Consider the following 27,262-nt stretch of genomic DNA (forward strand, 5'->3'; position numbering starts at 1 on the left):
CCCCGGGCCGGAGCCCTAAGTCGGCCCCGCCGAGCGCGAGCGGCCGCCGCGCGGGGCATGGGGCGCTGAGGCCATGGACGGCTACAGGGGCTTCCTGGGGCTGCTGGTGTCGGCGCTGCTCGTCGGCTTCCTGTCCGTCATCTTCAGCCTCGTCTGGGTCCTGCACTACCGGGAGGGGCTCGGCTGGGACGGGACCGCGCTCGAGTTCAACTGGCACCCGGTGTTCATGGTCACTGGCTTCGTCTTCATCCAGGGCATCGGTACTGGGCACGCCCGGGGGGGCACGGGGGCACGGGGGCACGGGGGCCCATCTCAGCCGAGTGCGGCCGACGCGGGCGGGGCGGGGGGCGGGGGGGCCGGAGAGCGGAGCGGAGCGGAGACGGCGCGGCGGCGGCGCTGGACGGGGCCGGGGGCGCGGGGGGCAGCGGGGCGCCGGGGGGCTGCGGGGCGCCGGGGGGCAGCGGGGGCGCCGGGGGGCAGCGGGGCGCCGGGGGGCTGCGGGGCGCCGGGGGCAGGGGGCCGGGACCGCCCGAGACGCCCTGCAGGGGGCGGCTGACCCGTACGGCCGCCCCACTTGGCGGACTCCTCGCCGCCAGTGCCCGGGGCGCCCCGCAGGCATCCCGGGCCCAGCACCCCGGGCCGAGGACGGAGGCTGCAGCGCCGCGCGTCCCCACCCTGGGCCCCTAAGCCCCCCAGTCGCCCCCGGCGGGCGGGGCCTGCGCAGTCCCGGCCCCCGAGACGCTCGTGAGGCCTTGCTCCCAACTTCCTTCAGGGCTGCAGATTAGGAGAGGAAGGCAACGGGGTGGGGTGCGGGGGGGCGAGAATTTGCCTTCCGTCCCATCCTCAGCCCCGGGAGAAGGGCCGCGGCAGCCGACGGCCGCGGGCGCTGAAGCCTGGGCTCTGGCGTCGCTCCGCCCAGGCCGTTAGGGTCGGGAAGCCGCCAGGCCCCCAGGGGGTGTTGGGCTCCCCGCCGGGCCCTCGGACAGCCTGGAGCCCAACTTGTTGGCGGGGCTGCGCACCAGCGAACTCCCCCTGCGGGGCTTCCTGCGGGGCCGCCTGGCCCCCGGGATGCTGCTGCCTGAGCGCTGAGCCCTGAGCCCTGAGCCCTGAGCCCGCCCTGGGCTTTGCTGTGCACGCTCCGGGCTGAGGCTGACCTGACCCGGAGGGCGGGCCCAGCTGGTGGCCGACTTTGTTTTTGCTTTGGGGATATAACTGACATAAAGCATTACGTGTTTCGTGTGTGTGACGTGGCCATGTGTATGATTACATATAGGACTTATATAAATCGGGATGGTCACCTCAAGAAGTCTGGTTAACATCTACCAACTCACATAACTACACACTTTTTTTTCTTGTGATGAGAACGTTTAAGATGTACTCTGTTAGCAACGTTGAAGATCTACTTTCCTAGCAATGGCTCAAATATACAATATAATGTTGTTAATGTAGTCCCCGTGCTGTACCTTACATCCCCAGGACTTATTTTATAACTGGAGGTTTATCATTTGGCTTTTTTGTTGTTGTGTGTGTGTGTGTGTTTTAAGATTTTATTTATTCATGAGAGACAGAGACAGAGAGACACAGCCAGAGGGAGATGCAGGCTCCATGCAGGAATCCTGATGTGGGACTCCAGGATCAGCCCTGGGCCGAAGGCGGTGCTAAACCGCTGAGCCACCCAGGGATTCCCCTGGAAGTTTACCTTTTGACCACCTTCACCCATTTTGCCTGTGGGCCCTGCGCGCCCCCCCCCCCCCCCCATCCCTCTAATCCCTGGCAGTTTTTATTGTGGTTGTGTGCTCAGTGTCCTAATGTTTCCTTCTTGGGCTGATTGGCTGGAGGAAGCTCTAGCTAGTGGTGCAAGCAAGCAGCATTTATTTGTAGCCACTTTTCAAAAAAATGAAGTCAAGGCCTGGCAGATGGAGTATTTAGAAGAAGGTAGAAAGTGGTGGGCTGGTGTTCTATCTCAGAAGGTAACGGACTAGAAGTGTAAAGGCTTCAGGAAGAGGTGCCCACCTCTAGATTGAAACCTCTAGCCTTGTCTCTGAGCAGGCTGCCTTTTCTCCACCAGTATGTGGCTCTCCAGAACAAACAAATGAACAAAACTCCAACCTCATTCCCAAATAAAAGACTTTTGTTTCCGTGTAAAACTTGTGCTGCAGGCGTCCCGCAGGTGTGGCCAGCATCTCCCCCACCCCCCAAGTAGTGGCAGACATTGCTACTGCTTGGTCCACCTGGTTTGCAATAGGCGTGGGGGTGCGAGTGCCATCAGCCAGCCAAGTTAATGTTACGTAAGCTCCAGTTATTTTGCCATGGACCTAAAATGAGAAAAACATACTCAAGTTCCAAAGTTGCTGTCATCAGAAACACTCTTTCCTGCATGGTGGAGCCCGTAAGTGTGTCCAGAGCTGTCAACATCTTCTGTTTGTTCAAAGAGTCTCTTGATCTCTTCCAACTAGACTTTAGAGTAGCTCCTAATACCAAGAAACTTCCCAGAGTATTCTCGTAATTGAGGGTAAGAGAAACACAGATGGTATTAGTTGTTTCCTGACTTATCAAAGAGGAGATGGTCACAAAACAGTTGCTAACGTTCATTGAGTGCTTTCTGTATGCCCACTAAGTGCACTCTTTCACAGGTATGTAAGGATAAGTCAAGGCACAGAGCAGTTAAGTACCTTACCCATGGAAGTGATATATTTTCAGTGGCCTTATTTTCAAGCTTCATTTCTCTGCCTTTATGGCAATATGCCTACTTCCTGCAAAATATTCTTAAGAGGAGCAAAAAGCTTCATCTAAAATACACCTTAAAATTTGTTATTGGGCAGCCCGGGTGGCTCAGCGGTTTAGCGCCGCCTTCAGCCCAGGGCGTGATCCCGGAGACCCGGGATGGGTCCTGCATATGGAGCCTGCTTCTCTCTCTGTCTGTGTCTCTGCCTCTCTCTCTCTCTCTTTGTCTCTATGAATAAATAAAATGTGTGTTTTTTTTTTTAATTGTTATTTGTGTTAGAGTCCATTAGAGTTTTCCTAAAAAGATTTCTAGTTTCTCTAAACTTTGGGCTTTTCTTAATCTGTTTATACTTACTTTTGGGCAAAAACATGTAAATGGTGGATGCCTGGGTGGCTCAGCTGTGTAAGCTGAGTAAGTGTCCTACTCTTGATTTCCTCTCAGGTCATGATCTCAGGATTGTTGGGGATTCTGCTTAAGATTCCCCCTCCCCCACCCCCACCCTCAGCAAAAAACATGTAAATGGATTTTTTTTTAATGGATATTTTGGAAATTTTCATCTGTTGCTTTTGTGCAAACCTTGTTTTCTTAAAGCTTAGTTACTGTATTTCTATTAGTTTTGGAATGTTTGTCCTGTCAACACTCCCCATCCTGTTTACTATTTGGATTCCAGACTTGCAAAGCACTTTAATCAGATAATGCCCTTAATTGACATAAACATAAGCTTTTTCCTACCTACAGGCGCATGCATAGTACTCCTGAGTTTTTGCAAATCTTGCTGGGCCAGCATCTCCTCAGATCCAACAATAGAAGGTCTTCAGTGGAAGGATGTACAGTAAATAGTTGACTTTGCAGGCCAGGAGGGAAATACATGTTACAGACTAACCATATTAACACAGGCTTTTTTTTTTTCTCCCCTGTGTAATTGTTTCAGGGAGGAAATTTTTAGGTTTTGGTGTTTCAGATCTCTAGTAATGCACATGATGCATTTGAGTTTGTCTGTGATACACAAATATTTAGAGATGAGGAAGGGAAGGCTAAAATATGGTCATTAAGCATAAAAAGCCTTGCAAATACAATTCCCAAACAGTAAACAATATTTAAAACCATTTGAGAACAAATAAGAGACTTGGGAAGCACCTTTAAGAAGTAAGCTCTGGAGTAAGCATAAAAGTTACAAAATAAATGTGTGTGCATGGGGTACACGAGGTACCTACACACGGGAGCCCAAATATATTTTGGGAAATAACACGGGAGCCCAAATATATTTTGGGAAATATATGTATTCTAAAATAGAGTATGACAGAGATAGGATATCTAAAACAAAAATTTAAGCTAGTGGGGGGTATCTAGTAAACATGAATGAGGAAGAGTTTCAAAGAGAACTTTAGAGGAGGCTTTGTGTTTCTCTAAAAGGAATGTTTCCCAGGAAATCAGAGAAACAACCCTTGAAAAGAAGGCCACAGAAAAGATTGAAACAAATAAACCCTCTCAAAGTGGCAGTTGACCTTTTAAAAGGTTCAGCAAGGTGGAATGTGTTATTTGGCGAAGGGTAGAAAATTCAAGTGTATAAATTTGGTGAATAGAAGTCTCAGCAATTCTATACTCCTTCCTTTTCCATCTGCTTGCTGTATAAACTAAAGGGAGAGAAACTGAATAGTCTTAATTATCTCAGGTTGGCTTTGTGAGAGAATAGAACTACATTTCAGTAACATTTAAAACAAAAAGAAACTGAGTATTTCTTAAAAGGCAGTTGGCATATCCTATTAATACATCTAAAAGTGACCAAATTCCAAGTCAACTTAAGTGTATTTGCAAAGGCTCTTGGGGTAGAGCCTGGCAAAGAAAGTGATGGAGAAAGTGCCACAGACACTCCAAAGTCAGCCTTGGGGACACCACTGATAATAAAACCTACCAATTGTAGGTAGGTAAAGGGAGGGTTTTTACAGAGCATAGGCACACAATTCAAGGGAACCCAAAACACATTTTTTGTTATAAATAAATGAATGCAGATCTCTTTGTAACTGATGAATGAATGTGTTTTAGAAATGATTATTTTGCTCACTTTTGTCTGACACCTAGAATGACCCCTAGAATGGCAGATGGTAGGCCAATAAATAGTTATTGGATGAATGATTGGTTCTGTACCATCATTAAATTGTTAGTAACAGAATGTAGTTCTACTCATTTGTAATGATAATAATAGCATCTAAAGTAAAAGTGCCCTCCCTTGTCCCTCAGTGATCATCCTGTGTAGCCAGTTTGGCAGCACTGATTTGTTAGAGAAGAATGGGCATCATATTATATTGGAAATGCATTGTTATTCTAAAGGCCTCAGGCTCATGAGTACTACCTGTGCCTCGTTGCCTACAGAAAGCCATCAAATCTCCCCTTTTCCTTCTGCATCATTAACTTTCACCAGCCATTGGATTATCTACAACATGTTACAATTGCTATCATCTTAAAAACAACCATACTCTTAACCCCATGTTCCCCCTTCAGCCACTGTTTCAATTCTCTGCTTGCCACAGAACTTTTTGGAAATTTTTGTCAATACCTGCAGTACTGACAAAAAAATACCTCCTAATTCCTCTCCCCCATTCTCTCTTGAACCGACTGCAGTCAGGGCTTTCACTGCACTGCTTCACTGAAATTGCTCTTAACGTAGTTACCACTGGCAAGCACTTTGCGGATTCCAGTGGTCTATTCTCAGCCCTCATCTTGCCTGATCAGAAAGCAGCATTTGGCATAACTGATCCCTTCCTCCTCCTTGAGACACTTCCCTCACTTGGCTTCCAAGACACCCAGCACTCTTGGCTCTTCTCTCCTCGCTGGCTGTGCCTGTCAATGTCCTTTGCTGGTTCCTCCTCATCTCCTCGATCCCTTAAATGTACAGTGCCCAAAGCTCAGTCTTCTGACCACTTCTCCTTTCTTGATGCACTCATACCCTTGGTGATCTCATCCAGTCTCATAACTTTAAACACCCATCTACTCACTGAATCTGATGTTTATGTCTTTGGCCTGGACTTCTCCCAGGAACTCCAGACCCACGTACCATCTGTCTACTCAAACTCTCTATTTGGATGTCAAATAGACATGTCCAAACCTCAACTCTCCATCTTCTTCAGACCTCCAAAACCACTCATCACCCAGGTTACCCATCTTAGTAAATGGTAGCTTCATACTTCTTAGACATTCATACAGTCATCCTGGATTCCTCATTTCCTATCATACTTTTCGTCCAATCCCTCAGAAAATTGAATAGACTCCAAACTCAAAATACAGTATTATCCAGACTCTGACCATTGGCTGTTTTAGTTATTTACTCCTTCATTGTCTGTCTTTTACTAGAATGGAAGCTTCCTTGTCTGTTTTTTTCACTGTTGTATCCATGGTGCATAGAATGTTACCTAACATATAATTGGCATTCCATAAATATTTACTAGGGGCACCTGAGTAGCTCAGTGGTTGAGCATCTGCCTTTGGCTCAGGTCATGATCCCGGGGTCCTGGGATCGAGCCCCATGTTGGGCTCCCTGCTCAGCGGAAGTCTGTTTTTCCCTCTCCCCCTCACCCCCCTCTCCATGCTCGTGCTCTCTCTCTCTCTCAAATAAATAAAATCTTTTAAAAATTGTACTAAATTAAACCAAGGGCCATACCTACAAGGATGGCTTGTAAAGTACATATGTGAAGTGGTATAGTATCCACCAGAGTGTCTTTCTGTGTTCAACTAAACATTCAGAAACACAAGACTGCCAAGACCATGCTGGGCACCAGCATACTCAGAAGGATGAAGGACAGGGACCAGAGCTTCCTGCCAGGGCAGCATTGAGTATCCTATTTCAGTGGGCATCCTTTCTGCAGTAGTTCATGTAGCAGCCATATATATCCCTCCAGAAACTAGCCTCTCTCCACGATAGTTCAGACACCAGGAGATGAGAGTGGCAGTGGTGGGATCAAAGCTTAAGTGCCCCATGCCCCACAGGAGCCAGTATCTTTTGTAATACTCTAGAGATCTGGTTTCCAGTTTCCTTGCAGGGGATATACAGTGAGCTGAAGAGTGCCCCCCCCCCCCATACATCCAACTCCTAATCTTATAGACCTGTGAATATGACCACAGTGTCTGCAGATGTAAAGTTAAGGATCTCAAGGCAGCGGTTTAGTGCCGCCTGCAGCCCAGGGCCTGATCCTGGAGACCCGGGATCGAGTCCCACATCGGGCTCCCTGCATGGAGCCTGCTTCTCCCTCTGCCTGTGTCTCTGCCTCTCTGTGTGTGTGTGTCTCTATGAATGAATAAGTAAAATCTTAAAAAAAAAAAAAAAAAAGATCCTGATTTAGAGTGGGGCCTAAATCCAATGACTTGTGATCTTATAAAAGAAATGAAAGATCTAGAAAGATGTAGATACAGAGAGGGGAAGGTGATGTGAAGATGGAGGCAGAGATTGGAATGATGTGTCTACCAGTAACCACCAGAAGCTAAGAGAGAGTTTTGGACTGGATTCTGCCTCAGAGCCTCCAGAAGGAACCAGTCCTGCCAACACCTTGATTTTGGACTTCTGGCCTTCAGAGCTGTGGGCAAATACATTTCTGTTGTTTGAAGCCACTCAGTTTTTGGTAATTGTTATGGTAGCCCTAGGAAACCAACACAGGATATAAGGGTTATCATTGCACCTTGGAAAGCCCAAAGTTTGGCATTCTTATCAGGTATTTATAGATTTTTTTTTCATTGTTTCTCCCAGTCCATATACAGTTTACCAATCGGGGTCACTTTTATCATAAATGACATTGCCTAATAACATTAGTGTGAAGCCGCTGATATCTGTTTATTAGGACAGTTAACCAAAGATCAGATTCTCATGCAAAGGAAGGTAAATGCTGTGTGTGTGTGTGTGTGTGTGTGTGTGTGTGTGTTACAGGTGGGGGGGTACTGTAAAGAATTGGAGAGTGCCTAGTCTGGACAAAATAGGAAACCTCTTAGCTACAGCAGATTGTGGCTACATGGTGATGCCAATAGTGGCTAGAGCTTCCCATTATCCAAGAGAATCCAGATTTTTAAAAACTGGTTTGATCTAAAAGTAAACCAGCCGCAAAACCAAAACAAAACCTGTAAACATTGTGCTGATCAAACAAAACAAATCTATGGACCAAATCCAGTCCATACCTTCCAGTTTACAGGTGACTTCTGCTGGAGCTTTCTGTCTTAACTTTGTGGGGTTTAAAAATTTTCCCTTAAAAAGTAGAACAATTAGATCAAAAATCTGTTATAATTTTTTTTCCTGTAGGAACTTTCTTAAAAAGTCAAAAAAGGCTTGGAAATAACTGTACAGACTTTGGCTGTACTTTTCTAAGTCCATTCATTCATTCATTCGGTTTTCATGTATCATACGATTTAATTAGCATACATATATTAAGCACTTACTGGATGCCAGACACTGTGTAAAACAAATGAGTAAAATATAGCCTTGTCTACAGGCTGTACTTACTTGAGTTTGTTAGAGCTAAGTTACGATTTTCTTTTTCTTTTTTTTAAAGATTCTATTTATTCATGAGAGACACAGAGAGAGGCAGAGACACAGGCAGAGGGAGAAGCAGGCATCCTGCAGGGGGGGCCAATGAAGGACTTGATCCCAGGACCCTGGGATCACCACCTGAGCCAAAGGCAGACCCTCAACCACTGAGCCACCCAGGCGCCCCAAGTTATGATTTATTTTTTAGAAAACCTGAGCCCTGTGTATTTAGAGCTGGCCAGGATTTGAAGTTCAGTTCCTAATTTTAGAGATCAAATGGTCAGACAAAGAGGTGTTGTCAGAATCAATACTACTTATAATCTGTTATAATATTGATATGAGGTGTGAGAAAATATACTTGCTGTCTCTAACAGTGCAGGATTTCTGGATATTTATAAATGTCTAGCAATTAATTGACTTTTTCTCCCTTCATACACTATTTTGTACAAAGTGGCTGCCTTTGTGATGGTTTCAGTCACTTTAAATAGATACTTAAGTGCCAAGATACTAAAACAAATCTTCCAAATCATCCAAATCACTTCCTGCATTTTGATTTTTTTTAAAGATTTTATTTATGTATTAATGAGAGACAGAGAGAGAGAGAGAGAGAGAGAGAGGCAGAGACACAGGCAGAGGGAGAAAAAGGCTCCATGCAGGGAGCCCGACTGAGTCCCGGGCCCCCAGGATCAGGCCCTGGGCTGAAGGCAGGCGCTAAACCGCGGAGCCACCCAGGGATCCCCATTTTGATTCTTTAAAGGTTTTTAGTTTCATGATAGTCATGTAGTGAGACAGTCTGAATACACAGGCATGTTTCAAAGCTCAGATTATTATTATTATTATTATTATTATTATTATTATTATTATTATTTTGCAGTGGCAGATAGATTTTACTGGACTGGGACACACTGGGGACCCTCACCCATGACACAGAGTGGGGGTGAGGTTGAAGATAAAAATCTAATGGGTCACTTGTGGTAGAACCACAGAGTCTAGCTGTGCTGGATGAAGTGGAGCCGAGGGCCGGGTTTTAAGCACTTGGGGTCCAAGCATCTGGCCCTGTCAGCCACATGAGGGTGCCTCGGTGACCGTCCTCAGGCTCCCCTGCATGCTGAGCATGCTGCATGCTCCCTGGGTTCCTGTGGGGACAGTCAGGCTCTGCGCAGCTGCTGACCGGGTGGTCGGGGCGCCCTGCCCCTTTCCTCAGGTCACACTTGGTTGAGCTGCAGGAAAGCCGCTGCTCCTCTTCCTCGAGGGCCCAGAGCTGCTCCTGCAAAATCAGGATGTGTTCCTCGGGCTCCTCTAGTGACATTCTCTCTTCCGTGTCCTTTTCCTTCCTTCTCTCCGGCTCTTCCTCCGTCTTCTGTTCCATCATCGCGGCCACATCCCTGCCCGGCCCGGAAAGCTTGGGGGGCGCCCCAGGAGGGCGGGCATGGTGGCCCGGGGCGCCCCGCGCAGGCCCTGGCTGCCAGCCCTCGGACCTCGCGCCAGGCGGCCCCGCCCCCGCCCGCGGCTCCTGCTCCCTCCCCCCCACTCCTGCCTCCCCCCCTCCCCGCCCACGGCTCCTGCCCGGTGTCCCTGCTGCTGCGGGGCTGAGGCTGAGGCTGGGCTGCTGCTGCGGCCCGGGGCCTGGCGGGCTGCGCCTGCGCAGTGCGGGCGGGGCCCAGGCTTGGGGCGCTTCCAGGTTCAGATTCTCTTTGCTAGCCAGTGCCCCAGTCTTTCCAAGAAGATCCCTTTAAAAGGGTTCTCTGCCTTTACGTGTAACCTTGAGGTCTTTGTACAGCCTGGTACATGGCGGGGGTGGGGTGGGGCACGGGGAAATTAGTTGATAATCCTGCTTGGAATGTATACCAAGGGTGTCAAAATAATACTTTATTCAAAGAATTAAGAAGTGTAATGGATATATCATATTTAGGTGTTTTAAACTTGCAGTGTACTTCAGGGCGCCTGGGTGGCTCAGTTGGTTAAGCATCTGCCTTGAGCTCAGGTCGTGATCCCAGATCCTGGGATGGAGCCGCTATAGGACTCCCTGCTGGGTAGGGAGCCTGCTTCTCCTCTCCTCCCCGCTCGTGCTCTCTGTCACTATTTCTGTCTCTCTCTCAAATAAATAAATAAAATCTTAAAAAAAAATAAATTAGCGCCTACTTCAAACAAACCACTTTTCTTTTATTTGGGGGTTCACTTAAAGCTTATGTAAAGTCGTCAAGTGGGCCCAAGTGTAGGGTACCTGTTACTTACTTGAAAGGATCCTTTGGTCTTATACTAGCTGTAACACTTAGATCAGCAGTACAGATTGTCTTGAGTTTTTGACTTGTGCATTTTAAAAGAGGATCTGCTCAATTTCTGGGGAGATATGACAATCAATGGACAAAATAGACATGGTCCTAACCTTCATGAATCACAAGACTTAAACACAGAAGAACTAGAGTCAAGTTGTTTTCTATGTCTGGGGACATTCCTCCTTCCAAGTACCCCTCTCCACATTCTAAATTTGCATTACCTGCCATAAGACAAACCTGCATATAGATAGTTCTGCAATGGTATGTGGATGGAAAACCAATGTCAAACCAGAGATTACATTTTATGTATTTTTATTTTTAAATATTTATTTATTTATTTGTTCATGATAGACAGAGAAAGAGAGAGAGAGGCAGAGACACAGGCAGAGGGAGAAGCAGGCTCCATGCCGGGAGCCCCACGCGGACTCGATTCCGGGTTTCCAGGATCGCGCCCTGGGCCGAAGGCAGGCACCAAACCGCTGAGCCACCCAGGGATCCCTAGAGATTACATTTTAGATAGTATATATTTTCACATATTCATGAATTGATGAAGCAGTGAGGACCTGAGAAATTTTCTAATAATTAAATTCAATTCCAAGTTACTGTATTTTCACCTTTATTTGTCCAAAAAATTATTACACATGGGTGTTGATTTCCTTTTTCCTTTCTTCCTTGCTTTCTTAAGTTTATCACAATAGCATACTCCACTGCCAATGATTTTTCTTTTAAAAAGATTTAAAATTTGCTTCTCACATATATGTGTTCATGTTTCCCTTCATTTTCTGGGGGTAAATGATCCTTGCCAATGAGGGCCCCTAACAGAAAACCCTTGTTTCAGTTACAAGTAGCTGTTTGATGCCATTTCCCCTCCACACGGGCCCATGAGACCTTTTTCTTCCTTCTCGCTGAACCTCAGGAATGGTGTCTAGGTAAATGCCAAGCCAAAGAAGCAAGATATAGTTAAATTCTGTTCTCCAGGCAGTTTTTATAGTTATTAAGGGTAGGTTCTTGTTTAAGAAATGTGGTTCAAAAATAAGAAAGAAAGAAAAAGAAAGAAAGAAAGAAAGAAAGAGAAAGAAAGAAAGGTGGTTCAGTCTGTTAAGATTGGCCTTTCCTTCGAAGTCCACCATAGTTGGCTTATTTTTTTTTTATTTTTTTTTTTTTATTTATTTATGATAGTCAGAGAGAGAGAGAGGCAGAGACACAGGCAGAGGGAGAAGCAGGCTCCATGCACCGGGAGCCCGATGTGGGATTCGATCCCGGGTCTCCAGGATCGCGCCCTGGGCCAAAGGCGGGCGCCAAACCGCTGCGCCACCCAGGGATCCCTAGTTGGCTTATTTATACATTTTTAAGAACATTTAAACACCTTATGCAAATACAGCATTTTGCAATTATCCCTCATTTATCTAAAGAGCATTTTAAATATTAATCAACTATGTAACAGAACTTCTTCAAACCCAGGATAAGCAGAAAACCCCATGCCTCACATGAGAGGCTCTCCAGTTTCCACAGGCTGCCTGCTTAGTAGAGATTTATTCACTGTTAGGTTTGTGAGCTTACAAAAATACTGTTATAACTGTAAAACTATTAGGTACTCTTTCAATCATACAGAAAATAACATAACAGATCCCCATGTATTCATCACCCCAATTTTACAGATGTTCTGATTTTTGCTAAGGTAAAAATTTATAAACTAGAACTTAAAGGTAGTAGGAATAAAAGATAATACAGGATGATAGAGGGAGGGTAAGCATTCTAACTGAGCAAGAAACTAAAAGAGGAGATTGAAGAACTTTGAACTAGATCCACAGACTGAAATACCATAATTGCTTAGACTTGTGTGAATCAGAGGAAAGCTCCTCTCCTGCCCTAGAAGCCTCTAAGGGCATTCTTCTCTGGTAATAGGACAATAGGTATTATTGGTAACCCCAAATCATCGATAAAAGGTTAAATTGTGTTCCATTTATGCTACTGCTGGAGAAGGAAAGTCAGTGTGCAACCAATCTAAAAACATTGGAGTAAATGTGAAAGGTTTAAAAATCCAGTTTTAATATGTAAGGGGGAAAGATTTTAGTTATATCGCATTCTTCTGTGATGCCCATTGTCTTTAGAAGACACAACATGAACACACTCATGTACTCGGATCATGGAACGACATCCCAAGCATCTGAGAATTTTCCTGGTAACCATTGTAACTTAGTTACGATAACTACTCTTGACTTCTAACATCAGAGGTTAGTTTTGACTTTGGAAAAATTTAATATAACAGGATCTAGATTGGGGAGAAAAGGTTGTTGTAATATATTGTTCATCATTTGCCTTTCAAGCAAATGTCTTCCAAATATTTCCTTTTCACATGTAGATGTTCAAGTTCCCTCAACTAAGACGAGGGCAATCCCTGGATGATAGGATGATGATGACAATGATGATGACAAAAATAATATTAATTTTAAAACACTAATTGAGATTAAGCAAGCTACTTACCTTCTCGGTGCCTTAGTTTTCTCCTCTAGATGATGGTAATAGTAATTGTACCTTGCTCACAGAATTGAGGTAACAATTATAATGTAAATGTAAACATGTAGAGCACTTAGCATGGTGCTTACTATGTACTAAGGGCTCAACTGTGTGTGTGTGTGTGTGTGTGTGTGTAATAAATGAAGTTGACCCAGAAGAGGGCGAGATGTGTTATTAGATTTTTTTTTTTAAAGATTTTATTTATTCATTCACGAGAGACACAGAGAGAGGCAGAGACACAGGCAGAGGGAGAAGCAGGCTCCTCGGGTGGAGCCTGATGTGGGACTCGATTCTAGGAGCCCAGGATCACAACCCAAGCTGAAGGCAGAAGAAGCTCAACCACTGAGCCACCCAGGCACCCCATTAGATTTTAATATTATCCACAATTTTATTTTACTACTACATGATCACACAGATGGCAAAAGGCTCCACTGTGTGGATGAAAGGTCACAAAGTCATTGGGTAAAGAGGCATTTGCTTTCCTTGGTAAGTAGAAAATCATATATGGTATGCCACTGAATCAGAGGAGAAAAAGCATAAGGAGAAACCATGTGGCTGAGTTGACTCCAATTTTATTTCTAGACTTTGATCAACCCGCAGAAAGTGTTTTATTTTTTTTATTTTAAAGATTTTATTTATTTATTTCACAGAGAGAGCACAAGCAGGGGGAGTGGCAGGCAGAGGGAGAGGGAGAAGCAGGCTTCCTGCTGAGCAAGGAGCCTGATGGGGGCCTTGATCCCAGGACGCTGGGATCATGACCTGAGCTGAAGGCGGACACTTAACTGATTGAGCAACCCAGGTGCCCCAAGAAAGTGTTTTACATTTATTTAAAAAATATGTATGGGGGGATCCCTGGGTGGCGCAGCGGTTTGGCGCCTGCCTATGGCCCAGGGCGCGATCCTGGAGACCCGGGATCGAATCCCACGTCGGGCTCCCGGTGCATGGAGCCTGCTTCTCCCTCTGCCTGTGTCTCTGCCTCTCTCTCTCCCTGTGTGACTATCATAAGTAAATAAAAATAAAAATAAAAAAATTTAAATAAAAAAAATATGTATGGGTCATATAACACAAATAAAACTAATGAAATCTGAATTAAGTCAATGGATTATGTTGATGTTAATTTCCTGGTTGTGATATTGTGCTGTGGTTACAATTGGTAACACCATATGTTACCAGCTGTGTGAAGAGTATATGGGCTCTCTTTGTATTATTTCTTAGAACTGTATGTAAATCTATAATTATCTCAATAAGAATTTTTTTTTTTTAAAACATACTAATGGAGCTACATCCTTTGAACCCTAGACTGTTCTATGCTCAAGGTTCAAGGAGAAACAGCAAAACATATTCCTGCCCTCAGAGAGGATGAAGTAGGAATGAGAAGGGACTTTGAACTAGCTTTTAGAAGTATAGGGGCACGTGAGTGCACTTACAGGTGGATTTTTTTAAAGATTTTATTTATTTATTCATGAGACACACACACACACACACACACACACACACACGAGTGAGGCAGAGACACAGGCAGAGGGAGAAGCAGGTTCCACATACGGAACCCGACGTGGGAATTGATCCTGGTTCTCCAGGATCACTTGGGCCAAAGGCAGGGGCTAACCACTGAGCCACCCAGGGATCCCCTACAGGTGAATTTTTTTTAGAAAGATTTTATTTATTTATTTGACAGAGCACAAGCTGGGGTGGGTGGTGGGGGGGGGGGAGGGAGTGGCAGGGAGAGGGAGAAGCAGGCTTCTTGCTGAGCAGGGAGTCCAATGTGGGGCTTGATCCAAAGACCCTGTGATCCTGACCTGAGCCAAAGGCAGACACTTAAGTGACTGAGCCACCCAAATGGCCCTACAGGTGGATTTTTTTCGATAAACATGCTCTACAGCACTGTAAATGTATTTTCCTTATGACTTTCTTAACATTTTCTTTTCTCAGGACGCCTGGGTGGCTCAGTGATTGAGCATCTGCCTTTGGCTCGGGTTGTGGTCCCAGAGTCCTGGGATTGAGTCCCACATCGGGCTCCCCACAGGGAGCCTGCTTCTCCCTCTGCTTGTGTCTGTACCTCTCTCTCTGTGTGACTCTCATGAATAAAGAAATAAAATCTTTAAAAAAAAAAAAACTATTTTCTTTTCTCTAGCTATTTCATTCTAAGCATACAATATATAATATAATACGCAAAATATGTGTTAATCAACTTTATGTTATAGGTAAAGTTTCCAGTCAACAGTAGGCTCTTAGTAGTTAAGTTTTGGGGGAGTCAAAAGTTATATGCAATTTTCAATTGTGTGGGGGTCACTGACACTCCTAACTTTGCTCAAGGGTTGAGTGGTATAACTTTGTTTAAGGGTCAACTTGTCTACCTGGTTGTACTAAATAGCTTGAAAAGATTGACTGAATATAGAAATGATTATCCTAAAAGTCTCCATGTCCTCAAGGAAACGTAGCCAATCAACATTTATGAGATATCCATATATGCTCTAAAATTAGTAAGTAGCAATCCTTCAGATTTTGGATTAGATGAAAAGAATACTATCTTAATGGTGAGGACTGTCAAGTGTTGTGGAATGGAACCAAAGAACAGGAAGAGTGACATCCTGTGCTGAAAGCTTTAAAGAGGCTGAATTCACATCTTTGTAGGTGTATATGTGTTTCTGCCTGAGATGGATTAGATAGTCTCATATGTTTTTGTGATCCTGTGAAGTTCTACATATTCAAATTATAAATGTCTTTAGTGGGAATGTGCTCTTCCCCCCCCCCCCCTTGCTGGGACTAAGCAATATACAGGATACACTGCTGATACAATAGAATCCATCTTCCAAGGAAATATTCTTCAAACTTTTTCAACCTGCCATACATTTTCAGATCTCTAAATTTTGCCTGTACTGGAGGGTTGGGAATAAGGATGGGCAAAGACAGGATATTGTCTTCAGAACAAAAATTAATTGCATGCTGGCTAAGGTGATTATATGATTGCTTAAACCAGGACACTTAAAAAAAAAACAGGCTTTCAAAAATGTTTTTGTTGAAGTCTAATCTACATGCAAAAATGTATATATATAATATATAGCTTGATGAATCTTCCCTCAGTAAATACCTATGTAACCAGCACCCAGATTGAGAAACAGAATATTAGCAAGAAGATAGAAAAACCTTGTATGTTCCTTTCCAGTTACTATACCCCTCCTCACAAGGGCAACTACTATCTTGACTTTTCTTATTGCAGAGATGAATTTTGCCTATTTTTAGCTATCACATAAATTGAATCCATACAGTATATACTTGTTTATGTCTCATTTCTTGGCATCGGCATTATGGGTTAACCCATATTGTTGAATGAAGTTGTAGTTATAGGTCATTCATTCTCTTTGTTGTGTATTATTCCATGGTGTGAATATATGACAATTTATTTATTCATTCTATTAATGATAGTAATTTGGGGAGTGTCGAGTTTTTGGCCACGACAAATGGTGCTGCTAATAATATTCTAGCGCATGTCTTTTGGTAAACGTGTACATATTCCTCTGGAGTATATACCCAGGAGTAGAATTGCTGGATCATATAAGTTTAGCTTGAATAATTACTGCTGGTTTTCCAGAGTGTTTGTTGTCATTTAAACTCCTGTCAGCAGAACATGGGACCTCTCTGCCTGCTTTATATCCTCTCCAATACTTGGCATTTTTCATGTTTAGCCATTCAGATATATGATAGACATATACTCATTTGATTTTAATTTGCATTTCTCTGTTGACTAATGAGGTTGATATTTTGCTTATGTTTGTCTCTATTTTTGGATATAATTTTCTTGTAAAATACTTGGGTAGACTCTTTTGTCTATTTAAATCTTTGTGTGTATTTTTCTATTCCTTAGTCTTTTCTTGTCAAACTAAGACACACTTCTATGAAAAAAACAGATCATAAGATTAACAATTTAGTTTTGGATTTGTTGAGTCTGGGATATATGGAGGCATCTATATAGAGACATCCTGAAGCTGTTGAGTTATGTGGGTCTGGAGTTCAGAAAAAAGTTCTGGGCTGGAGATATGAATTTTGGAGTCCCTGCCATGTGGGTAACATCTCAGTAAAAGAGTGAGGGAGGTCACCCACAGAGAAAAAGTCTTAGATCTGAGCCTGAGAGCCACCAGGGTTTGTTCATAAATTGGGAGTAAAGAAGATAAGGGCCAAAGAGCCCAAGAAGGAACTCATGAGAGGCAGGGAAAAGGGGAGAAGCAGAAGCCAAGTAAAAAGGGTTTCATGGAAGGGGGGGTGTTCAGTGCATTGAAGTGTTCGACTGGTGTTGATTAAAAATAACACCACCACATTCTGTCCCCTTTCCTCCCTTTCTAGCCATCATCGTGTACAGACTGCCATGGACCTGGAAATGCAGCAAGCTCCTGATGAAATCCATCCATGCGGGGTTACACACCGTTGCTGCCATTCTCGTAATTATCTCTCTGGTGTCTGTTTTTGATTACCACAATGCCGGGAATATCCCCAACATGTACAGTCTACACAGCTGGGTCGGACTGACGGTTGTCATACTCTACATCTTACAGGTCAGTGTCTCAGGGTCTTTATAAACATAATATAAAAAGTCAACCAGCTCTGATACCTTAGATGTTTTCTGTATATTCATATTTCTTGGAAATCATCTTCTTGTTCCCCCAACTAGGCCATTTTGTTTCCATTGTAAGTATTCTTGCTTGAGGGGCCACCAGAACCACAGAATTCTGGCTTTAAGCTCTAGTGTGAGATTGTATTTATTTATTTATTTAGAGATTTTATTTATTTATTCATGAGAGACACACAGAGAGAGAGAGAGAGAGAGAGAGAGAGGCAGAGACACAGGCAGAGGGAGAAGCAGGCTCCATGCAGGGAGCCCAACGTGGGACTCAATCCTGGGTCTCCAGGATCACATCCTGGGCTGAACTGCTGAGCCACCCGGGCTGCCCACTGAAGACATTTTTATTAAGTTAAAAAGACATTAGTGCTGCCACCTTTGTCATTCAACCTTCTTTTAGAGATTTTAGCTACAAAATAATTTTTAAAAAACTGTAAAAGTAATAGAGAATTTGTGACCTTTTTTCAGTTTGCAGATCGTGTAATGTATGCCTGGTAACCCAAGAGATGACTTGGGTAATAAGAGCATTTGGAAAAGTGGCTGGCTATGATAGCCATTCATAATTCAATAACTTTTGCTTAAACTAGAAACAACTACTTAAATAAGTAGAATTCATTTATAATATGGATATATAAATTATACCTAGGAATAAACTGAACAATGAAGATATAAAATATATAGAATATGTAAAATACTATGAAATCTTTTTGAGAAAACATGGTATAGATACCATGTTAATAATAGAGAAAAATTAATATAAGAGTATCTTTCACTCTTCAACCATATTTATGTTTAATATAATTCTGAGTTTAAGCCCAATGGGAGTCTTAAACTTGCAAAGCAAATATCCAAGGATAATCAAAAAAATTTTGAAAAAGAAGCAAAGGGAGATCTGCCTTATTCAAAACAAGTTATTAACATGAAAGTGAAAAAATATAGTCATGGAAAGAATAGAAAGGACAGAAACTGTCCAAGTACGTATGAGAACTTTTCCTGTGACACTATGGTATTTCAATTTAGTAGGGAAAGAATGCTTATTTAGTAAATATTACTGTCATAATTGGTTATCCATTTGGAAGAAACTAAAAAAAAAAATCTGTCAGGTTTCTTAAGTTAAAAGTAAGAGAGGAAGCAGTGTCTCTTTTTGAATCAAGACGAATTCAGGTGGAGGTTCTTGGAGCTGCCACTTGTGGGTGGAGAACAGGAAGTCCCACTTCCCTGGAGCAGCAGCAGCTGCTCCCTTGCTGCTGGCTTCCAAGGCCATGACAGCCTGCACTTCAGTCCCAGAGTTTAACTGTGTGCGGACCATGCGCCGAGTCTGTGAGGAGTTTGCCTCCACCCAAGAACAACTCAACCAATCCTACCACAGAGTATGAAGAGTGCGGGCGGGAGAGATTGGCAAGTTCAGATCCTCTTACCTTAGCATCGTAGGGGGTTGGCTTAGCTTCCATGTCTGGAATTTTCTGCCAAGTGAAGCCAGTGTCCGGGTGGTTTCGGTAAATAAAGGAAGGAGGGAGGCAAGGAACAAAGGCTACAACCAGAAAAGGCTGAAAGGTCTTCCTTCTTCCTCATGTTTACCTATGGATTATAAAGCATTTCAAGTGTCGAATTCTTTTCTACTTGTGAGATGTAGCCTCTGGGGCATTTTAAAAAATAACAAACTACCAGAGGTCCAAACTGTACTCTCTCGGGTTGCGTTCTCTGGATATCTGACCTCTGCTTCTCTCAGCCCGTTGCCAGGAAGGAGATAAGTGGTTCCTGAGATCCTTGAGCCTACCCAGGAAGGAGAGGGCCCATCTTTCCTGAGTCCATAGATTAAACTCAGCAAAAATGTATTTGGGTCTGCTTGTACCTTAGGTGTTCTCTTGACCAAGGCACTTGGGTTGGACCAGCTTGGATCATCTGATCTGCTGCCTGCCCCCTGCCCAATTCTCCAGCCCCAAAAATAGAATCATAGGAATGATTCCCCTACAAAGCAAAGATCCTATATATCTCTTTTGAAGAGGAAATTAATCTGAAATTTCTTAATGACAATCTCCCCCCAAATTTTGCTGACATATCTTTTCTTTTCTTTTTTTTCATCTTTCTGAGATGTTCCTTCTCTCTGCTTCCAAAGCATCCTCTTAGAATAGTTCTCAAAGTCTGATCCATGGAACTCTGGGTGAGGTGTGGGGAAACCAAGATTTTCAGGTGGTCTTTCTGTTCAGAGCAGTTTCCATGATACTAAGATGGTATTTATCTTTGTCTCAGTTTCTTACAAGGGTTCAGGGGACTTTTTCAGAGGCTGCATTATGTGTGATATCCTATAAAACTGAATGCGGACTGGGTGACGGGCATAAGGAGGGCACTTGATGGGTTGAGCACTGGTTGTTGTACTATATGTTGGCAAAAAGAATTTAAGTAAAATACTTAAAAAATTAAAATTCAAAAAGTTAAAAGCGGAAAAAAAAAGACTGAATGCAGAGACAAATAGAGGAATCCAATGATCCACTATTAAAATGATTTACAAACATGCCACCTGGCTTGCTGTTTTTTTGTTTCACACCATAGAGTTATTTTTCTGTAAGACATGTTATTTATGTAAATATGTAGTGAATTTATTATCATTGTTAAATGAATCCGTATTTTTAGAGGTTTCAGCTTTAATTTCTAATATGATAAATACCAAAAGACTTAACCCATATAAATAAAAGCTCTTTGGGGTTCTCCATTTTAAAAGCCTTATTGTATGTATTTAGAAGTTACAAATCATGATAAAATTAACTGTTATGATTCCACCATCTAACCTAATTTAGAAAACAGAACCTCTACCCCCTCCTACCTCAATCCCATACTCTCTACTCACCTCAACCTCTAGGGGTAGCCATGCTCTGGAAGTTTTTCCATCATTCCCTGTTTTTCTTTATAATCTTACTGCATGCCATGAATCCCCAAACAAAATGTTTAATTTTGCTTTTTTACTATTTAAAAAAATATTCTCTTGATATTCATATTCTGTTGCAACTGTTTTTCATTCTACCGATTCAACTATATTGATTCCTCTAGCTGTACTCATTTTTACTTTTGTAACCCACTATACAAGTATGTTATGAATTTACTTATCCATTCTCCTGCTATTTAGACATTTGGACTATTTTCAGTTGTTTTCTATTACGCGAACAATGTTATATTGAACATTCATGAACACATTTCCTGGACCTCAATGCAAAGGTTACTCTGGGTGTATATTCTTGAGTGGAATATATACTCAGCCTAAACAAGAAATGCCAAATCGTTTTCCAATTTGGTTGATCCCAGTGTGTACCTGCCAGCAGCATATAAGAGTTCCCATAAGTCATATCTTTGCTAACTTGCAAATAACATGCATCCTCTGCAAACTTTTTAATTATTGCCAAACTAGTGGGTTTAAAAATGATGTCCTTTTGTGGCTTTAATGTTTATTTCACTGGTTATTTCTGTTTCTCTTCTAAGAAATCTCTGTATCTTTTGTCCATTTGAAAAATGAGGTTTTTTTCCTTTTCCTTGAAGATTTATAGTTCTGTGTCAGATTCCTTTTCATTTATATATATTGCTTATATATATCTTCTGGTTTGAAGCTTATATTTTCTCTTTTGTTAGTATTTACTGACAAATGGAATTCTCAATTTTAATGAAACAAATGAATCTTTTCCTTTAAGGCTATTATTTTTTATTTCGTTTTGGTAACTTGTTTGTGAGATCTTCCCCACTACTGAGGTCAAAACAAACCAGATTCTCAGGTTCTACTTCAGAACTGCACAATCAGAAACCCTGGGTGAGGGGCCTGGCAGGATGTGCTCACAAGCCCGTCAGGTGATTCAGAAGCATGCTGTTTGAGATCAGTTTGCCTAAGAGAAAAGCTTGTCTGCTTTAATCTGTTAATATAGTCAATTATGTCAGTAGATTTTTCTAATATTAAACTTGAGTGAATTAAAAACATTTTTAAATGTCTCAAGACTCTCTTTTGCTCTCTGAGATACTCAAGTTCTTATCTTTAGTTGTTTTATTTGTGTGCTAACTAGGCTTCTCAGAAAGGTCATTTCACAACTTAATGACTTTTGTTAGCAGGAGGAAATCCAACCTCTCACTTCTTTCTTGCTCAGATCCAGAGAGCAAGTAGTGTTTAAGAACACAGGATTTGCACTCAGGGAGACCTCAGTTTGAATCAGGTCCCTCCAATTGTAGCTGGTGACCATAAGACAGATTATTGAACTTTTCTGAACTTAGTTTGCTCACCTCCAAATTAAGGCTTTTGATACATCCTTTACAACATCATAATCAAAGCCAAATAATGCACGGAAATGCTTGCCTCAGCTTAGCATACTGGAGTGACACGAATCAGCTATTGGTATTAGAAGTATAAGTCTTGTGGGAGGCTCCTTTGTGACCTGAAGATGGCATTTAAAGTTTTATTTCTATTATAGATCCTAGACACCTTCATGATTGAGAACATACATTTTATGGCAATGAAATTTTGTTCATTAGTCCATCAATGTATTCAACAGTTAAATACGTATTGTATTTTAGATTCTTTGCTAGGCTCTAGGGGATGCATTGTTCCACAAGACAAGCATGGGAGAGAAAGGGAGATTGTGAATGTTGGGGTGAATCTATAGCTATGTCTCTGCAGGTTGCAAAGCCCAGCTGGAAAATCGAACACCAACTCTATTGTAATTGAAGGAAGGAGGGAATTGTTGGCTTGGGATGCTTTTTTTGGTTTGTTTGGTTCGGTAGCAGAGAAGTGAGACTGTTTTTCCCATGAGGTGGTAATAAAATCATCTGATAGTAGAAGGCATAGAAGACAGCGAGTAGTTTAAGGAAGAGGGAACATAGAGGACCAGTTGAGAAGTGGGACAATAAAAAGATTGTTGAGCAGTGTTGAAGTGCTCCTAACTGTAAACATCATAACCATGAATTTATAGTGATGTTATTTAACTCTAGTAGTACCTAGTAGACCAGAGATAGTCCTGAAGACGGCTGAGCCAGTGCTGGGATGTTGCCAGGGAGATGGGATGCAAGACAGTACGGCAAGGAGATGTAGGATATTGACAGGGGAATGTAGTGTTCAATTGTGTATTGTCTCTCTTAATAAACAACTGTGGACATATTCTAGTTGCTGCTGATTAGATATTTTAATCCCAGGAATAAACATGCTTATAACATCTGGAAAATGGCCTAAGACAGGGCTTCTCAAAGTATGGTCCCTAGAACAGCTTCGTTAGCATCGCCAGAGAAATTAGAAATACAGATTCTTAAGTTCCATTCCAGACCTACTGAATCAGAAACTCTAGGGATGGGGCCCAGCAATATGTGCTTTAAGTGCAGGAATGAGTGAGTATATAAAATAGCAGAAAAACGAGAGGACTTCCATATAATAATCTGTAAATCATTTGATTGCTCATTAAATCCAACTTTACTGTTAAAAAAAGAAAAAGCAAATCATACCTAATACAAAAGCTAGCTAGGCAGATATTTCCTAGTTTCATTAATGTTGTTTGCAAATAAAAGCTTTTTTAGGTCTCAAAGTTCACACATATATTTTTTTTAAACTCATTTGTTTCATAAAGTGAGATAAAACTGGAGTAGTAAAATACATTTGTAAATGAGTAGATAATAATTAGTAATTAACTGAGAAAGCCCAGGTATTTACTATAGGAACTTTAAAAGTAAACTTTTATTGTCTATTTCCAATTATAAAAGTAATATAAATACACATTAATTTTCAAATTTATAAAATACAGAAAAAATAAAGAAAAAAACAAACATCATTGATAATGCCATAATCCAGACATATCATTATATTTTGTTTTATTTCCTTCACGCATATATTATGCCTATGAATATACATTTAAAAAATTTTTTAATGTAATTGGGGTCATACTACATATTCACTTTGATATCAAAATAATAATTTTTAAATGAAATTTTATTCTTCTTTAGCTCTCTTAAGAACTCCATTGTGGTGAAGAACAGCTTTCTGTAGGTGATGGTTCCTAAACACTGGAGCACTTTGTTTGCCAATAGTTGGCTCTTAATACATGTTTGAGAGTGAAAGTAATGGAAGATTCCACTGCCTTCACTTTTAGGGGGTTTTCCAGACTGCGGTTAACCCATATCTCTGAAACAATTCAGGTGAATCAAAAGCAGTGGCCTTCAAACTTTAACATGTATTAAGAATTGCCTGGGCATTCCGTTAAAAAGCAGATTCCTGGGCCCAACTTGCAGAAGTTCTGATTTAGCAGATTTGGATATGTCCCAAGGGATCTCTTTAAAGAAAGGTGCAAAAAAAATAAAAAATAAAAAAAAAAATAAAGAAAGGTGCAAGTGTTTCTGATGCAGGTCTTCTATGAACAACACTTCAAGAACCACTGACTTAAAAGGACAAAGCTGTTCTGTTTCAGTCCACTAGGTTTTAAGCTACCATACTGCTTGTAAGATGGTAAAAAGGAAATTAAGAATGATTATTATGAATTATAAATCTTTGTAAGTTGTTATAAATTTGCATCATTTGGAACACTTTTAATCAAAGTTAAGCATTCTGTAATTTTTTCCTTTCCTTTTAAAACTAATTTTCTTTTGCCAAAAAAAAAAATATTTTTTTTAATAGTGAAAATAGCATTATAAGGGGAGTTAAATTGCATGGGGTTCTGTAAGCCAATTTCTGGCAACCCACCTGTTTAGGTCATTGAACCCTACAGGATTACAAGAGGCACACAGGATTTCCTTGAATCCTGAAGAAATAAGAGAAAACAGAATCTTAGGAATGAAGAGTCAAGAGAACAGAAATATGGAAAATATGTATTTCCATGAGCAAGTCACATAAAAAGTGTGATGACTTTACTCACAGAGTGTATATATGCTGAATCTTTGGTGGCCACTTACCTGAGCCCCCTTTTCATGGAGAAAGCACAACCTGAACATCAGGATGCTTGCCCTTTGATACTAATGAAATCACTAAATGTCACTGAAGGACAATTAATGACATTCTGAACCACCAAGGGGGACCCTCTGTACCATTTCTTATACACTCAGGCATTTGTGACAATGAGTAGACAATAAAATATGCACACCAGCCTATCGAATGCATTTTTTAACTTCCATTCTTTACCATGTCCCAGAAATTTATTCTAAATGTGTTTTAGGGTTTCACACCCTTTCTGCCTTCGTTCTTCTGGTGTCCCCCAGAAGTCCTTTGATCTCAGTCAGGAAAGATGAGCCGTGATGTTGTGTTTCTCCCTGTTCTCCCTACTTCTCATACTTGTTTTGTTTGGGTGGTAGGTCCAAGGTAAGTACCTGAGAAAATGACTCTTTAGAGTCAGTAGCATAGTGGTCACTAAATTATCTTCACTCTCTTGGGGAGAAGAGAACAGTTAATGGGCTGTGGGACAACAAAACAAATTGAAAGTGTCACCACACATCACTTACATAGAAACCTTGCTGTCCTCTACAGAGAAGCATCCCATGAGGGATTTAATTGTCAAGGAATTGGAGATAACCTCTCTGCAGAATTCATTATTTCCTCATTAAACAAGATTGTCAGCCTCTTGACACATACCATTTTAGGTTGAACTGACTAAATGTATCCTATCGTATTTGGTTTTAGTGACTTGAAAATATTTACTTCCTTTTCTACTTGGAAATAGATAAAAACAAACAAGAAGGTACCAGAATGTTCACTGTAGCTTTGTTAATGATAAAAAAACAACAACCCAGAAACAGGAAGGACCCCTGAGTGGCTTAGTGGTTGTCTGCCTTGGGCTCAAGTCGTGACCCCTGGGTCCTGGGATCAAATCTAGCATCAGGATTCCTACGGGTTGCCTGCTTCTCCTTCTGCCTATGTCTCTGCTTCTCTCTGTGTGTCTCTCATGAATAAGTAAATAAAATCTTAAAAAAAAAAAAAAAAAACTAGAACCAGGAATATCCATAGAGAACTGAGTAAATTCCCAGAATTTGGCCATTAAAAAGAATAAACCAGATGCACATATGTTAATGTGAAAAGATCTCTAAGACATACTATTAAGGGAAAAAAGAAAGGTGCAGAACAAGTATGTATGTTAAGATGCCATTTACACTTTAAAAAGTCTCTTTTTGTACACACACAGATACACACATGCTTGTATAGGCATAGGGTTTTCTGAAAGGATATTTGAGAAAGTGGTAATAGGTGTTGCCTTTGAGTAGTTGAACTGGAGCAGAGAAATGAACTTTTCATCTTATGCCCTTGGTTCTATAGGAAGGCTTTTCCTTTTGCACATAATTGTTTTTATAATAATAATTTTAAAAGTAGTTAAAGCTTAAATGATAACCTTTGTTCTTGTTGATGTTCAGCTTCTTCTAGGTGTTCTCGTCTTTCTGCTTCCTTGGGCTCCACTTTCACTCCGAGCACTTGTCATGCCCATGCATGTTTATTCTGGGCTTCTCATCTTTGGAACAGTGATTGCAACGGTACTTATGGGAGTGACTGAGAAACTGATCTTTGGCGTGTAAGTTGCATTTTCTTAATGTTATATTTGAGCTATAAAATGTTAAATACTTATTCATTGGAAAGATGTGATTTAAACATAACAAAATTTTTAATATTAAAAATGTATTCATTAAACATGTAATATAGCATTAATAATGCTTGGAAGAAGGATAAAAAAATTATACCACTCCTATAAAACAACTAGTTTTGAAGTTACACATGCCCTTTTACTCTTTCTGATGTGCATGTTTTTTATATTAATTGTAATTATGATGCACCTACATTTTTGTATCATCCTTTTCCCAATTTTTAAGTGCTATATTATTTTCAGACTTTTAATTTTTAACAATTTTACACTATTTCAATTGAGTTATTTTAGCATATCTTAGTTTCTCCTTAATATCAAACTTCAAGGGAATTTACATAGAAGGTGTGTCAGTGTGCTTTTTCTCAGCAGATAAATTCAAGACTGTTTGACATGTTGTATCACCCTATTTGTAATTGAACACCCTTTCTCTTTTTTGTAGTTCTGGATACAGTACATTCCCACCAGAAGGTGTTTTCGCAAATACCCTCGGCCTCCTGACTGTGGTATTTGGGGCGCTCATATTTTGGATAGTCACCAGACCACAATGGCAACGTCCTAAAGAACCAAATCCTATCCTTTTTCAGCCAAATGGAGGCACTCGGGAGGGAGCAGAAGGCTCAGCAATAAACTTCAGCCATGTCGACCAATCAGATTCAAAATTAAACAATGAAGTAGCAGCAAAGAAAAGAAACTTCTCTGTTGATGAGGCTGGACAGAGATCTACCATGTAAAATGTTACAGAGATTCGGCCATGTAACTTCACTTTTGAAAACTAGCTCTACAGTTTAGCTTCTCCTGTTTAGCCCCCAAGATGATTGAGCTCCGCAGAATCAATATTTATTTTGCTCATAAAGTAGGATTCCTTTGAAGAGTTGGTATTGATTAAGGCCTATGAACTTACCTAAATTGGAAAGGAGATGATCAGTGTACATAATAGAAGATATAAATTGTGGTTATGTTACCTTTCTTGAGGATCTTACATAGAACAGGTGATCAAAATGTGTCTCTCAAAAAACAAACAAACGAACCAAAAGCAGAAACAAAAATGTGTCTCTC

The 27,262-nt window shown here is 41.5% G+C and overlaps 1 protein-coding gene across 1 annotated transcript; it reads left to right on the forward strand.

Annotated features, from left to right (window-relative positions):
• Positions 1–27,262, forward strand: LOC121471881 (plasma membrane ascorbate-dependent reductase CYBRD1). Its single transcript, XM_041722761.1, has 4 exons — positions 1–260; positions 17,363–17,571; positions 25,983–26,137; positions 26,646–27,262. Exons 1-4 carry the CDS (start codon positions 74–76, stop codon positions 26,935–26,937), a joined length of 843 nt encoding a protein of 280 aa, XP_041578695.1. The 5' UTR covers positions 1–73; the 3' UTR covers positions 26,938–27,262.

This window comes from Vulpes lagopus, chromosome 11, assembly GCF_018345385.1.
Source record: "Vulpes lagopus strain Blue_001 chromosome 11, ASM1834538v1, whole genome shotgun sequence".
NCBI lineage: Eukaryota > Metazoa > Chordata > Mammalia > Carnivora > Canidae > Vulpes > Vulpes lagopus.